The following is a 17,684-nucleotide window of genomic DNA, read 5'->3' on the forward strand; positions in this document are numbered from 1 at the left end:
GTATAAAAATTTATACACGATAAATGTCAATTATATTAAAGTATGAACGTTAATGATATAGTAACAGTGCAAAAATCTCTAACAATTTTAGCATACATATCTTTTTTTTCCTCTTAATTATATGTCCTCAAATATACAAGGTCTTATGTAAGTTAACCATGTATTTAACAACAATTCAAATCAAAGGTCAATGCTAGTTTTTATATTTTTTATTTGATAAACAATAGCTTAGAGCATTTGTTAATAAATTAATAAATGTGAATCTATTGTTTTCTAAGAATGGAATTAGCCATATTTGATAAATATTGTTTTTGCTAATCCATTGTTGTTGTAAACTTGTACACTAACTTATGGTTGTTTTACTTTTTTTTTAGTTATCATTGTGATGTAACAAGCAAACATATGATAAATCTGTTAAATTAATAATTTTAAATTCCGGCAACATGTTATTTATGACATTATAATTTATTTATTTTGTGAAATCATACCTAATCCTATGTATCACTATACCTTATTTTATGCAACCCTAGTCATGCAAGACTTTTATTATGTAAAATCTTGCATAATTAATTTATGGTAAATGCAAATAAACGATTATACCTAGCTAGGTGTACTATTTTATTAATATGTCATGTGTCATTCTATATGTCACAATTCTACTAACAAAAGCATTATTTTTTAATTTAAAAAATACAATAACATATTGAAAATCACAAATTTATTTGTCTTTATACTTATATAGAATGAAAAATAGGTCAGTTTTATATCAACTAAAGAAACTAAATATCTTATTGCACGTTTGGATTAATTTATGTTTCATTAAAAAACACATTAGATAAAAAAAGTCGAAAATTTTGAAAAACAGAAAGAAAAAGAACTTCTAAAAACAAAACTCGATGATGGAGTTATATAGCCCATAGTTGTCGGGTGATGAAGAACAATCATTAAAAAATTAGTCATCATTATATTTTGTTTGGAACTGAAGCAAAAAAATTGTAAAGCTCAATTAGTTTTTTTAGTGGACAATTAGATATGTTTTGAATATACTGTTTTTATTGTTTTGGTAATCTCAACTGTATTTATCTCGTCACCCTTTCGGGTAAGAAACTAAACTCTTATAGTATATGGTTGTTGCTCCCAGAAATTAAACTATTGATTTTTTTGATCATTTTAAGATCTATAAAAGCCTTATATAATTAGATCAATACTTTATTGATTATTTTTTTTTTATTGTTGTGGTATATTGCATGAAGAAAAGCAAAAACAAACAAAATAGAACGTAGCAAAACTAAACACTCCAACACACCACCCCTATCATATTCATATATGCTAAAAGTATATATTCAGTTTATCTCAGGATAGTGAGATATGTTGACGGGTCATATTTGAAATATTTTGAAGTTGATGTATATATTTCAGAAATAATCTTTGTTTTCTTGGTAATTTCAGAAATAATCTATTATTTTTACAGCACAAATGATTTAGCATTTTAATCACACATACACATTTTCATATATTTTCTACTTAAACTTTAACATACTTAACATATTAATATTTATCCATACACCATACTTACCTAACGTTATGTTATTGTATAAAGGATTATCTTTTAAGGAATATAAAAAGGAATTAGACATGAATAAAACTAAGGATATAAAATATTGGTTAACATTTTCCTTCCCGAAAATATTAATACCATTAGTTATATATTTATTGATGTTTGAAAGAAACTTATTACATTAATCAATAACTATAAATTAAGGATAAAAAATATGTATGAAAAACAGTAATAATAATATGAAAATATCATGGTTGATAGTTGATACATATAATATAATTTTATCATAAGGCCCCACGTTTCAGAGTTATATGCTGCGAGGGACATTGTGTCATTTTTTGTATGTGGTAGTGCATTGTCCCCGTTTCATGAAAATTGATCGCTCATTTACTAGTGGTTTAAAATTCATTAATGGTATATTCTCTATTAAATTATTCTAAAAATTATTTATATTACAATAAAGTAATATATCTCACTTCTAACTATTCATTAATAAATAAATAATACTTTTTGTATTACCAATGGTATTTTTTACCTTTTGGGTAAGTAACTAATCTAACCGGGATGCTGACTGCCCTTGCCAACAAGTGTAGTTCACAGTAATCAAATATTTAACCTTGTGGTCATCTTGGGGATCTAGCAGAGCCCTTCACTACTAGGCCAATATCTTGTTGATAAATAAATATTGATTTATAACACATTGTTTTTCTCATAATGTAAAAGGAACTATAGGAAAATATATCATTTTTCTTCTAAATTTATAAGAATGTAACATCTGTATATTATTAATGTAAAGATTTATACATAGTCAATATATTATTTATTACTCATTTGTATTGCTTTTTGAATAATCAATAATAATAAAACATAAATATAAATGATATAATGAACCAACAAGATATTAGTCTAATAATATAAGGTTCTGCTAGATTCCTATATGACTACAAAATGAAGAATTCGATTTATGAGAATGACTGGAATAATTAATCAATTACCTCGAATGGAATTATTACTCCCTCACCCTTCCCTTACACTAAATGCCTTAGATTTTTTTCTAAAATTATAAAGTGCCAACATATAGTGATATGATCATAAATAGTAAAAGTACAGCGACAAGGGGACATGGGGCACGTGAACTCAACGTGAGTTTCACGTGTAGGGCACTTACCCTTTAAATCCCATGACTGAAAAATATTTGATATGATACCTGAGGGAAAGGTTAAGGGTCTGGTTTTGTACCCTTAGTGGTCCAAAGTCCTCTTAGCAAACCAACAAATTAATTGGGGCTCACACTCCACCAAAACATTAGATTCCATATATTGGGTTTTTTATCTATACGACTCTTATCTACTATTCTAAGAATATGGATCCTCTTCATCAATGGAGGGACAACTACTAAAAGTTCTTCATATTTTTAATAGTAAATATGTTATTTTATTATACTTATAAGAATAAATGTGTCATTACGTATTAGATTTCATATTTTTAAGGATTTACCTCTCCATTAATGGAAAGGATCCATACTCCTATTTTAATAGATATTTTAAATTGCATTTTACGAATTCAATTGTAATCATAATATTATAGTTATAGCCATTTTTCTCGCAAAATTTTCTACAAGTTACAATAAAACTAATTGTGCCTTTTTTGGGTACTACCACTGATATTTCCTCATCTTTTTTGGTAAGGAACTAATCTCTTTCAAAATTTATGATTATCATTTTCAACAAGTATCGTTCATATGAATCGAACCATCAATCTTAAAAATCTAATAAGATCTTACACCAAACTCATTCTTTATATAAGACAGAAAATGATATGGCACATAGCATAAATATTGAAAAATTATTATCTAACACGTGTTGGATGACAATGTCTTGCCCTACTACACTAACAACTCTCACGTCTGTTTTCACACCCTCATGAATTTAGATCTTTATATTATTCTCTAATATCCAACTTAATATTACCAATAAAAATTTGACACATATGTATTAAATAAAATTAAGTTAATTTTTAAATCTAAATTATTATATTTAACAATATATGATTGATCAGAAATATATAGACAAAATTATTTGGCCCTGTTTGTTTCCTATATACTCATATTCATTATCCACGAATCCAAAATAATCTTCAACATAGCAGTTCATTTTTATTCAAACAAAAAATTTGTAATGATATAGAATTAATATAAGTAATGTTTAACCTAATACAAAAGCTAAGATTATGGAACTTTAAAGAAAATGGAAGTGGTGGCTCTTAATTTTTACAATTTGTATATAGAGAATTCTTGATTTTTAATGCTAAGGGATAGTGTTTAGGCAGGTGATAATTTTTTTTAGTGGGATTTCATATGAAATGTGAATAATGATTATTTATTTTTTTAAAGATTGTTTAACTATTTCCTTGGATTGTTATTATGGGTTTTCTCTTGCTTTAGTTATTGTAATGATTGTTATTATAGATTTTTTTTACTATTTGAGAGAGTTGCTCAACTCTTTTTCTTAATTAAATATCTTTTAAAATATAAAAATGCACTTAAACAATGTTATGAATACACCAATGAACCACTAACAAGATGTTGATTTAATAGTATAAGATCTTATTAGATCTCAAGATAACTAAAAAGTTAAATATTCAATTCCTAAAAATGACACTTATTAAGATGAACAGTCACACATCATAAATGGATTAATTAATTACCAAAAAAGTGAAAGGAATCTATTGATAGTACCAAAAAATACACCAATAAATCATATCAAACTAATCTTTTACCACCATAAACATAGAAACATTAATCATGAGATGAGTATGTAGCGGTCGGGAGTCTGGCTCCTCTCCATTACTAGAAAGTGCAGTGCATACTTGAGATTGTAACACATGGCAGAAATAATGTTTCAATGGTCTAGATTTTTGTTTTTTTTCTAAATTAAATATTTTTTAAAAAGTAACCACTCTCACATTCCCAGTACTAGAAAAAAATCTATTTCAGCAGTCGGGCTACTATTCAGTACCGAAGAGTTTAATACTAGATCTAAAGTTTAACATATAACATCAAAAAATTTAAGAGTGTAAATTTTTCTATTACTTTAAAGCTTTAGTGCTTTTTATTATCTCATTCTCACATTGGAGTTATAGTATAGGAGCCAACCTTCGTTCAGGACAAAAGTGACTCATTCCTCATTAGTAGACAAGATTATGACAAACCACATCATACTTCAAACCCATCTTACTTTTCTCTCTTTCTTTTTTTGTCCTTAACTTAGGACATTTACGTGTCATATAATGCTTTAAATGGATAAGAAAAAACGTAATGTATACTAGCCTAACTAAAAATTCCTTCTTAATATGCCTTAAACTATCTCAGTTTCATCTCTGAATAAGAAAAATCTGGAAATTTTGATATTAGGCTTGTATGAGGTTGCCAAGATATCATATGTATCCTACAAGAACAAAATATTAGAAGGATTTTGGTTTAAGATGGGTATAGATTGTGTTTTGAAATTATAATCGTAAAATATGAGATTATAATTATTATAAATTTTGAGGTTATAATTATAAATTGGGAGATTATTGTGTTCTAACATATATGATTGTTGTTTATGTTGGGAGAATTGATCTATTAGGAAAAAGGACGACTCTAATTGGATATGACCAAGTCAACACTTGTAAAGCATGAAAACCTTCCTTCACATTAAAGACAAGGTTGCGCCGCCTTACTAGTATAAATTCACATTGCCTATACGATAAAGGTAATCAAAATCTACAACTGAGTAAATCTGAGAAATCATACATCCATACTGTCTGTAAGAATAATCTATTAACGACCATTCATCTCACTATAAATAGATGAAGTCGCTCATAAAAAAGATATATTTAGTTTCATTGTACTTTCTCTCTAATGTCAAACACTTATAATAATCCATGTTCAAGTACTCGACCACTAAGAGGGTCCAAGACATTCTCTTGTCCTAATTCAACCAAGAGATCATGTTTCCCACTAATCTCTCCCATATTAAAGAATAAGTTTATAAGCTTGTTATTTTTTTTATCGGCAAAAGAAAAAAATTATTAGAAAAAAATAAGAGTTACAAGAAAGAAAGAAAAACCAAACAAAAAATTATGATGCAATATTTAGACAAGCTCGAGGGTTAGCAATCCAGTCGGAATAGAGAATTGAATTTTTCTCTCGCTGACTGTTGATCCAAAGTCAAGATTTCACCCTAGCTGATTCCATAATATGATGAAGAGATGACTTAATTGAGATAAATATAATGCCATTTTTAGCCAACCAAATTGCTCAAATTGTAGCTAACCACACTCCAAACTTTCCAAAATTTATTCAAACAAAGTTAGTTTATAAAAAACTTGTAAACAAAAAATAAGCAAATATAATAAAAACAGAAAATAAGCAAATATAATACAAACAGAAAATAAGTTTACTGTGTATTGGAATGTATTATTTTGGAGAAGGAACGTCGGTATGTCGTTTTCTCATAAGAAGACAAACAACTCAAATTTATATGATCTCATTGGGAAATAAAATAAAAGATGCTGGTCCACCTCCTATCTTGATACTAACATGCATAATCATAATATATTAATATTAAAATGTGAATATATATACTAAAATATCTTAGTATAATCATATATAAATATCTTACCTCATTTATATCTCAATTTACATGTTATCTATATTATATTTGAAAGCCAATTGGACTATAATATTTAACAATTTAACATATCTCACCAAGGAGGTTTAACGTATGAGAAAAAAATGCATATTTAATGTTAGTTATACATATCATGTATAATTTATTCATTAATTATTATTAATTCTTAAATATAAGTAATACTAATAAATGATAAATAATATATTAAATATATATAAAATTTTATATTAATAATGTATAGATATTATACTCTTAATATTATATTTTTTGAGATTTAGTTAGAGGAATGTTTTTAAGACAATGCTGTATGTGATACATGGATAAATTCTCTTTCAATGGTTGATTATTGTTGTATTTGTTTGATATAAAATATTCTGATGAACAGCATTGATTTTAAAAAATGCTCCCTACTAAAAATACTCTAGAAAGGTAAGAATTCAACATTCCTACCCCTTCACAATTTTATATTCTTAGGCATGTTATTTTGTTGTATATTTTTTCTTTTATAAATCTTCTATTAGATTCTCACATTCCCACATAAATTTATAATAAAGTTAAAATATTTCATATTATACCAAACATCTCCTATGATGTGTTGAAATTGTGTGATCTCCAAATTTAGCACTATTTATTACCCCCCACCTTTGTTTTTTGGCCTCACAAGTGTCACAACTGAAAAGAAAAACTAGCTACTTATAAACTCACTATATACATCAAACTTTGGATCACAAAAACAACATAGCACCAAAGCCACACAAGCTCAATATTATTGTTTAGCTAGCTTATTCTATAAGCACCTGAATTTCTTTTGAAAGTTCATACAATTCAATGAATGAGAAAATACTTGGCTCCGATCAAATTTCCATGTAAGTTACTACTCACTATTCTCTTGTTGTAACCAATGGAAATTTATTTTCTTTAACAAAAAATAAGGGTGCATTTTTTGAAGTTAGAATTTATTAGATAGCTATAAAAAATGAGAACAAAGTCCTCTCAAATGGGTATAGATTTATTTGATTATATATATAAGCTTTTGCAAATTGTTGTCTCATTGAGTTGTTCAAATTAAAATTTGATTGATCATTAGATTTTCATATATTCAAGTGTTTCATATTGTTATCTATTCTTTTGTTTTGTTTCTATTCAAAGTGAAAGTGATTTCATTTCAGGAATGAAAATGATTTCCTTGAGCTAGGATGTGAAAATGGTGAAATTGTTGTAAAAGGAGGTTCATCAAATATAACACAACATAACCCTTCATGCAATAATATTGGGTATTCAACAATAAACACTTCACATAAAGATGAAGCCACATACACTACAAAAAGAACAAAGTTAAACACATTATGCTCATTTTTGAATAATCATTTCCCACCTCACAATGACTTTAACCTTAGCTCTTCACATTTACACCAAACCAATGACCAAAATGATTTGAAATTCTCACAAAACAACAATAGTTTCAATAAGCTTGAAGAAGATTTTGCAACCATAAAACATGAAAAAGATTCTCCTTCATCAGAACCAAACTCAAAGAAACTCAAGTACATGGGAAATTGTGATCAAAGAAAAGTGCAGAAGGTGAACAATTTCTCCAACTTTTTAGTACCTAAAGTGTTTCTCAAATCTACTAAGCCAATAAGAAATGAAACTTCTGCAAAGTTAGAGGAGATTGAAGTAGTAAAAGGATCAAAGGGTATCAAAGGATTTCATGATCATGAAACTTCTTTAACTACTAATGATAAATCAAATGATCATGTATCCCTTGTTGTTGGAAGAAGTGATGAAAAACCACAACTTGATGATGAAAATTCTGAAGCTGTTGCTATTGTTAGAGCAAAGGGAAAAGCTAAAAGTAGCTTATGTGATGAACCCTTGTTCTCATCTTCTCCTGTATGGTCACTTGAAGCCTCAAATGACCCAAAGTTTTGTATCATGAAACATGAAGACAGTGATGAATCAACTTATTCTAGCAGAGATGTAAGTGCAACACTACTATACTACTTTTTTTTTTTTAGAGTAAACTCCAATTTAATGTTAAAAAGATTAGAATTAGAATTCTCTCAAATAAGGAAGAAATTATTCTATCAATATTCGTATCGCTCATGATATATATAATAACTCAAGCACTTATTTCAAATGCATATCCTATTTTTGCACAGCAGAGTAATGAAAATCCGCGAGAAGCAACTGACCGTATTATATGTGTCAATTGCCATTTAGCTAATAAAGCCGTGGATATTGAGGTTCCACAAGCAATATTTCCTGATTGAGGCAAATTCTTGTTTTTACATTTGCAATGAAGGATAAAAATATCATATTTAAATGATAAAAGTGTTACATCTTGAATTTTTTTATATTATTTGTGATATATTTGTATCTCCATTGTAAGATTATGAAGCTTTCATGTAGGTTTTTGAAACTTGTACTTGAAAATTTTAAAATCTTCTTGAATTTATGTTTTTATATCATAAATTAAGTCAAACTAATATTATAGTATTTTAAAATTTTCAAGGACTTCATTTCAAGTTATTTTTATATCTAGTAAAAAGGAACTCCACCAATAAATATCTGTCAAAAAAACTTATTTGATGACCTAATAAATCTTTTTTAGAAACACTTTTGAGAACTCAATTAAGGGTTTTTTCTTACTTCAGTTACCATGATTCTTAGAAACCTGAATTATATTGATTTAATGCAGAATGATGAAGAGACTGAAGATGTAGTAGTAAAGGAAACACCAGCACAAGAGGGTAACAATGTCAAGAGAAAAAGGAATGGAGAGACTTATAATTTATGTGAAAAGGTAAATGAAATTAAATAACATTTAGTAGATGAATATAAAATGTTTTAAAAAGAGATTAAGTGCTTGTATATTAATTTCATTCAACTAATATAGTTGTTGTGGGTATGTGCAGAATCATAGAGATATAATGAACAAGAAGATGCGTATATTGAAAGAGCTTATACCATATTGCAATAAGGTTTGTGAGATTTCATACCTAGGTTTTTCATACAATATATAAATTTTCTGATTAATCCTTCTTGATTGCACTTGTTTTAATTCTATATTTTTTTTTGGTCTTGTTTATCTATTAGGTGGACAAAGCTTCATTGCTAGATGATGCCATCAACTATGTAAAGAGCCTCAAGCTTCAATTACAGGTAAAACTTAGGAATATAATATAGTTTTTTTGTACATCATAATTATATTACTAGGTATTATTTAAGTAGTAGAAGATGAGTTTTAAAGTTATTGTTTAGTGATCATGTGGTCACATATTCAAATCATGGAAACAGTCTATTTAGCTACTTGTAGGGTAAAGTTGCGTATATCTTATAACATCCTAGTCCTGATATGCGACCTACGGGCCCATGAATACATTGAGTGTGTCATCCACAGGCTTAAATATCCCGTGCAGTATTTCATTCCTCACTGAGGGGAGTCTCCCGCGACTCGAACTCATTACCTCAGCGACAAATAGTCATTGTTCCAATAAATCGCAACCATTATTCTAGCTTAATGATAACGACTCATGAGAATAATGACTATTGTTCTTGAGGTTTTAGGTTAGAGCTGTGAGAGGCTCATCTTTATGAGAAATAAAATACTGCAACGACTGTTTAAGCTTGAGTGGCACACACAGTATATTCATCAATCTGCGTGTCATATGTCAGGACTGAGGTGTTACACATATTCCCACCTTAGACCTTATTAAGAGGGAGCTCCATTATATATATATATTCTTAAGTAGTCATGTGGATTTGGATGCCTTAACTTAAGCCTAGTATTTATGATGTAGATTATGTCAATGAGTAATGGACTTTGCATGCCACAAATGATGTTACCTCAATTAATGGGAACTGGAATGGGTTTCACTCCAAGCACAACCATTAATCCTTGGACCCCACAACAGTTACCTATTCCATCATTGTCCAGTATCAGAGACAACAACACACTTCAGAACATGTTTGGTGCTTTCTCCAACCAAATGCTACAAATCCCACCAATTCCACACCATGTACCTAATTTCATGCCTATGATGATTGGAAACAATTCTTCTTTACAACAACTTATACCAAACACAACACCTACCAACATGCTAAAACATCTTCCTAACTCTTCACTAACAACTTTAGATGTCTCAGATCTACATGCAAAAGCTGAATTATGTGGCACAAATCAAGCACAGAATCAGACACCCTTTAACCACATTCCTAGTTATTATCCATTTTATTTTGCTACAAATAAAGAGGAAAATAAATAAAGGAAAAGAAAACTAGAATGATATAGGAACTAGGAAAGGTACTTTCTGGAAAATTTTGATACACTTAAACCCAACATTTGTGTTGAATAGTGCATGATGTAAGTGTAGCTGAATTAGTATTTATGCAATGTTTTAAATTTGAGTTCTAGACCATAGTGGATACTCTAATCTTAGAAATTTGGTAGTCTTTTAAACTGCGTTATTGTATGATAATTGTTGCCCTAGTGGCTGTATTTTCATTTATAGTCCACAATTTTAATAAATACAACATAACCGTAACTATAATATATCTTAAACCTTCATATTTTATGTTCAGCATTGGGGTTACCAACTGGCGTTGGTTCAAGTGATACATGTTTGATTCCTCTTAAGCAAGAACCTGGGTTTGAGTTTCATCTTTCTTTCAAAAAGAACTTCTCTCACACATATGATAAAACTTACTTGCAAAACTCTATCACTTTTGGTTTTTGTTCTTGTGGATCACAAATAATTACAAATGACAACTTACATGACTTTTATATTGGCAAGTTTCCATAAGAAGTTGATGGCTATAATTCAATGAGATATTTCCTCCATTCTCCACGCTTTCCTTTGTTTTTATTTTATTATTACTCATCTCTCATTCTTAATTATTTTTTCTCTCCTTCTAAAAAGGGAAATTATCATCTTTAATTTTAATGCACCACAAGTTATAACTTTTTGTATCATTAGCTAAATCCTTGGATTTTAATGAGGGATACACATCTGTTGTCCCACAAGTTGTGTCACTGCATATGCCATCAATTGTGATTGGTCTATTTTTCAACCAATAACAGACTAGTGGCACATGTAGTGGCACAATTTGTGGGACAGCAAATATGGTCCATTTTACGAGGGAGGACCATAGTGACATGGTACACATCTTTTTTGGTAATGTGAGAAAGTAAACAACCTCAGAGCAATGTGGTTGTTCTTAAGGCTACTTTTAACGGAATAAGAATATTCTTATTATGTTCTTCACTTTGCCATTTTTATTTTTTGATTTTTGTTCTTAAATCGGAACAATTCGTGGTTGTTCTTAGCCAAGCGAAAGTGAGAAGATAGGTAAATTTTGTGGTAAAAATGTAAATATTGTGGTACCTAAATAAAAATAAAAATGATGTTTGTCATTACGAAAAATGTATATATTGTTATTATTTAGTCAGCACAAAATTACATAGAATTTTTTATTACTTATATCAGCACATCAAATGGAAACAAACGAAATATAGGCAAACACAGAGATCACCAAAGTTCCAATTAGTCATACACTTACTCTCAAATTCATAGGAACTAACCCAAAAGACGATAGGAAGATTCATATTTTTGTTTTGCTTAAATAGAGATTCTTCACTGGGAAACTGCTGCATGCATGGTCAGGCACCATCATTCATGTACATCGGCAAATGGTAGTTGTGGTGATCGTTACAATTGCATCACATCACAAGTGTAGTGTGACATTGAATCACAATGATGTAGTCAAAACGTAATCATATCAGGCCGCATTAGACCACAACAAACTCAACAATACCCTTATATGCAAGATATAAATACACTTATATTCTGATGCTTTAGAAGTTTAACAAATTAAAAGTTTTTTTCGCCCCTCAACTTTTATTCATGTAAAACCATTTTTTCAAGCAATTTTGAAGGAAATGATTTTTTCAGAACAGTTTTGGTCCTAAACCGTTTTTTATATACCTTAATCACTATCAAATTTCCATAAAAACACTAATGGAAAAGCTATTCAGTTACTGGCCAGCATGGTCATATCACAATCTTCTATTAGTTTGAGGGCCAACCAACATTGTATAAGCCAAAAAGTTTCAGATCTAAACTGGTATGAAAAAAGTTGGAGGGACAAACTTTAGGGGGGAAATACATTAACTGTACACGTCTTCAAATGCACAAACAAGGTCATTGCATGTACAATATTAAGGAATAATCAAATCATGGGTCACTTATGAAGCTGAAAAAATGTGTCATTTTGCCATAGTCAAGATTTTTACATTCAAGCTTACACAGCTTCCATTTCTAATTTTTTGGGTTCTTTGTTTCCACCTGACACCACTTGAGTGATTCTTAGCTTTCCAGCTGAAGCTTGACCATCTGAAAGCTTGAGATTTGAGAAAGCATCATTAAGAACTTCAGTGACTCTTTCTTCTGCACCGGTACACGCCTTTTCCGGAGCAGGAGCGTGAACATGAGACTCTTCCACAATAGCCAGCTCCAAATTCTTGAATTCCTCTTCAATATCTTGATCATCCATATCTGTGTATGATGGAGTTCGTTCTGCAGTTTGCACAAATCAACATGCTTAAAAAACCCAAATTCAATATGGATTTCACAAGTTAAACATTACCACAGTCCTAATTCCTAAATCTCTTCAAATTCAATATCTAATACAAACCGTTTCATCATAAAAGCACACGACAAAAGTTAAGAAAAATATACCTAGCACCCTTTCAACCTCCTTCTGTGAATCAATGCTCTCCTGGAGATCTCTTAAACAAAGATCAACGTCTTCTACACTGATCTTATTTTCTTTAATAGCCCGGGCTCCAATCTGCATAGCTTCAGATACCTGCTCCAAACAATGGATCAAAAAATGTAACATGAAAAACTGCAGTTCAATACAATCTGCAATTCTGATATAAACTGACCTGTTTGATAAACATTAAGTCATACCTTTTTCGTAGACTCGGCATCAGCAATAACACCAAGTACTTCCTCTACTCTGTTCAAAAGTGATGAACATTTTTCTCTACTCTGGCTGAACAACTTCAGCTCCCTTGCATACCTAAGGGCCAATTTTCGGTTCCCAGAATGTAGAGAAGCCATTGCTGATTTTCTGGACCTAAAAGAATCAATCTATGAGGAAACTTAACTTTTTTGAGCAAACATAGCATAGCTGATAGCTGTAAACTGGGAGGGAAGTGTGTGATATGAAAATCACTCATACTTTTGAATTTGGATTGTTAACACCATTCTTCTTGTGCATAAATATGAAGTACATAACCAATCAAATTACATTGTAGTCAAATCCAATTGAAGTTAATCCATGTTTTAAGAATGGACAACAACAATAAACAACCACTGGGACTCCCAATAGTTGAAAATGTAAAATATAAAGTCACGTAATTGAAGACCGAACAATAAGTTTATCGTATCTTTCACACGGACAATGTTATTTGTACATTGACTAAGATAGAAAATAACAGTCTAGTATGGAATAAGAAAGGGAAAATAGTTGAATATATGAGGAAAGATTTTCTTTCATTCCCCTAGAAACTGTAATATTAATTTTATATAGAAGCCATAAGGAAGATTTTATCTAACATGATTGTTATAAAAAGAAAGATTCCTAAAAACAAACTTACAATTCATAACGTCTGTCAATCACATCAAGTTGTTGCTGAAGCTTCTCAGTTGTCCAAATCAAGTGCAGGACATCAAAATCTAAATTGGAGATTCTGGACAACAATGCAGCTCCTGAGAGAGAAATTTTTACACCCTGTAAAATATAATTTTGAAATAAGACATTTTCAAAGGTATTAAAATCAAATAAGTGCTGATAATTTTAGCTCGCGACAAGGGAAACAATCTTGGCCAGCATTAATAATAGCCAGATTCATGATAGCTTCTCATCACTAGAAATGTTATACTTAATACCTCATCCAAATCTTACATTAAAAATAAAGAAACATGATGCCATACATCATCTTTTTTATACAGATTGGAAGAATAGCTTAGGCAAGATTTGCTACCTCTACAAATTCTTTCTTATGCACTGATAGATACTGTGCTGTTCCACACCCTGACAAGTACCTCAATATTGCAGATGCTTCTTCAGGCCCACCACATATGCCCTGGAATTTCTTCATAGTAACGATACATGATGAAGTCCAGTGACTTTCAGATAGATGTTTGACAACTTCAACAGCCTTATCCTACACGTCAAGAAACATAATGATAATTCTAGTTATAGTAATAAAAGCACCTAGCAAGTCCAACAATAAAAATTGATCGAACTCCTGCATAAATGCACAAATTAATTAACTTTATGGCACTGGCATTGCATGGAAGCAAACATGAACAATCACATACATCAGACATCATTCACCACGAAAATTAACCTATGCACAATGTCCTTGTGCTTCGGACGCACTAAATAATTTTCAGTCATTCAATGTATAACTTAAATAGCGGCAATTTCCAAGAAAATAAACTCCTGGGAGAATAGTACTGACCCTGTCTTTCAAACTTGTAAGAAATTTATTCATAGTTATGATAGTTTAGAAACTCATTTGTTTAAAAAGCATGTTGTGTGCAATATCAGATGATTTGTAATAGATGTAACACATAGTTAACAAAAACATCAAGAACATTATCAAACAATGCCAGATTGCCCAGAGGATCCAGAGAACCTGCCAAGCTTGAAAAGGCTGGCATGGAACCATTCTTTGATGAAATATTGAAATGCAATATGGCTTATATATCGATCAACCTTTGCTACTAAAGATTAATCGAAGACCCACAGGGTTAAAGGAAGCAAACAGAACAGAAGGTCTAGAAATTGAAGTAAACAAGAAAGCTAAGTACCTTAAGAAGAGGAGTTACAATCACACATTCTTCAGATGTAATATCTGGAGCTGAAGGTCTTGTTATTAAGTTGCTTACTTTTCTGAGTAGTTGGGACAACCGTTCACTCGTTGGATCCCCAAGATCCACAGTTCTTGTGATGTCACCTTCATTATACATTAAAGACTGGACAATGAAAAAATGTAAACACAAAACAAACATGAACGAAACAATCGATTTAAGTAGAAAATTATCTGTTTAGCAAACATAAATTCTTTACAAGAAATAAGCTCTACAGCACACAAACACACAAATAAAATGAACCCTAAATTATCAAGATACATAGGTTGGTTCCACAATTCACGCACGACTCCATTATTTGTACTACTAGAGTTGAGCTCCAATTAGCATCTTCCTCACATTTGGGTATAGTATGTCTACTCCACCTTAAAATACGGGATACCTTAATACCTACTCACATTCCAACGTAGTTGTATAAAGAGCACTTTCCATCATCAACTCCATTAGTTTTACAACATTTGACATTCCAATTGACAAATCTCATTTTGCATATAGTACAGATACTCCACATTAGAACACAGGACACTACACTACCTACTACACACACTCACATATATACCCCTATAATATAGGGAATACCGGGTACCCAATTGATAAGGACGAAGGACGGCCCAGTGCACCAAGTCTCCCACCTAGTGAGGTCTGGGGTATATGTAGGCAACCTTATCCCCGGAAGTTGAATAAAATCCCATCATTATTTCTTTCCTACCTAGAAAGAACGCAATCCCTACTAGCCTAGTTAATCTTACTGTAATAGTATTGAAATTAAGTAAAGATTAAATTTTGATTCATTAACAATTTAAATAAATAAATAAAATCCATTACTAAAGTGAAACATACTCACCAATACATGATCAAGACATAAGGGGGTTAAGCCTCCACGATTGAACCAATCATTTTTCACCTGAAAATAACCAAGTTAACTATTGATCAATAAAAAAAGAAAAAATTGGAAATTGAAGTAAAACCTAAACCCTAATTGTACCTGAGAGGGTCGAATTAGGAGAAATTGAAAATGGGTGGCGATTTTGATGATCAAGTCTCTCCAGAACACGAATCTAGGTTCCCAATCGGAACGTTGACCAGAAAATGCTTTGAATCGAGCAACAGCAACAACTTCATCGTTCCAATTGGGTACTTCATTTTCAATGAAATCCCTAACCCTAGTTGAATCCATATTCAGATAACAAACTTAACAAGTAACCACGATTGTTATGTGATTTGATATTGATGCTTCTACCATTTTTCTTCTTCACTAAACCCTTCAACTAAACAATTGTAGTTACTTGCTAACTAATGATTGCTATGAATTTTTGTTCTTGAAATTGCATTTAGTCTTTTTTTCTTCAATAAAAAATATTTTTGTCTTAAATAGAAAAAATGGATAAAATATTATTTCTTGCTCTTAAGAAAAATAAATATATTAACTTAATCTTTCAGATATATTATTTTATTAATGTGATTTTGAAAACTTAATTTAAATTTCAAGTTTGTACGAGATGACAAAATGGACATTGTCCATGGACGTACCTGCATAGCTCGCATTTTTTGCGGGCATTGCATTCAAATTTTATCCATTTGCTTGTTTTGCCCGCCAAGCTCGTGGACATTTCTATTGGGCAATGCAAGTGGCCCACAACAATATTTAAGGAAAATTAAGAAAATTTCAAATAAATTATTATGTAATGTGATTTTTAATCCCTAAAAAATCGTAATATAATGTGATTTGATCAACTTTATATAAAATATTAAAGTTTTTGTTAATTTTTTATCTTCAACTACTTATTTTATTTATTACGTAATTTTTTTTAATTATTCAACAATGTCTGCGGGCCCCTTAGCCCGTTTTAAAACGAGCAGGACAATAGATTTTGTCCGTTAAGCCAATGTGAGCATGTCCAACCAGCTTAAATTATTGCGGGCATTTGCGGGCATAGACTAAACGGGGCGGGCGGCCCATTTTGCCATGTCTACTAACAAATCCAACATAATATTTTATACATAGTTAAGTTCTTTATTAACCATATCATTGTTAAATGGTTGATTAGTAACATACATTACCTTGATATTTACAACAACCTAAAAGGATTATCTTTCATGTTCATGGAGAAACTTAAAAAATGTAAGTTTGTCCAATTTTACTATTTAAAGTATAAAAGATTGGATTAAATTTGGGAACCAAGGAACAACATTACTTTAAGAGAACAAAATGTTAGTTCAACTCATCAATGTAGAGGATGCTAAGTACAATTTTAAACATTAGAATTTTTAATTTTATTTGTGAGTTAGATTTTGAAAAGGGCGAAAAGAAAAGATCAATTTATTCACTTTCTTAATAGTATAAACTTAACAGTTTCCTCATTTAAATAATTTAATTTTACTTACACAACAAGCAAATGGTCTTATACCTTCTTTAAATTTAAAATGAGTAATTTTACTTACTCAGCAAGAAAATGAGAGGACCAAAGATTAAATGTTACAGAAAGATCTTTGACATTTATG

General features: G+C 30.3%; 2 protein-coding genes across 4 annotated transcripts; one reads left to right on the top strand and one right to left on the bottom strand.

Annotated features, from left to right (window-relative positions):
• On the top strand, positions 6,829-10,763 carry LOC109329450 (transcription factor PIF6-like). 3 transcript variants are annotated; one of them, XM_019563126.1, is made up of 7 exons: positions 6,829-7,100; positions 7,404-8,214; positions 8,936-9,040; positions 9,153-9,218; positions 9,334-9,399; positions 10,038-10,292; positions 10,356-10,763. In XM_019563126.1, exons 1-7 carry the CDS (start codon positions 7,063-7,065, stop codon positions 10,500-10,502), a joined length of 1,488 nt encoding a protein of 495 aa, XP_019418671.1. In that variant the 5' UTR covers positions 6,829-7,062; the 3' UTR covers positions 10,503-10,763. The 3 variants fall into 3 exon arrangements, with proteins under 3 accessions (XP_019418671.1, XP_019418672.1, XP_019418670.1); XM_019563127.1 differs by having other exon boundaries at positions 7,404-7,942; positions 8,018-8,214; positions 10,038-10,759; XM_019563125.1 differs by having other exon boundaries at positions 10,038-10,761.
• Positions 12,269-16,497, bottom strand: LOC109329452 (charged multivesicular body protein 7). Its single transcript, XM_019563130.1, has 8 exons — positions 16,168-16,497; positions 16,027-16,086; positions 15,123-15,287; positions 14,288-14,470; positions 13,901-14,034; positions 13,209-13,377; positions 12,975-13,104; positions 12,269-12,812 (listed from the first exon to the last, which is right to left on the bottom strand). The coding sequence occupies exons 1-8, from the start codon at positions 16,357-16,359 to the stop codon at positions 12,538-12,540; spliced, it is 1,308 nt and encodes a 435-aa protein (XP_019418675.1). The 5' UTR covers positions 16,360-16,497; the 3' UTR covers positions 12,269-12,537.

This window comes from Lupinus angustifolius, chromosome LG16 (genome assembly GCF_001865875.1).
Source record: "Lupinus angustifolius cultivar Tanjil chromosome LG16, LupAngTanjil_v1.0, whole genome shotgun sequence".
In the NCBI taxonomy this organism is placed as follows: domain Eukaryota; kingdom Viridiplantae; phylum Streptophyta; class Magnoliopsida; order Fabales; family Fabaceae; genus Lupinus; species Lupinus angustifolius.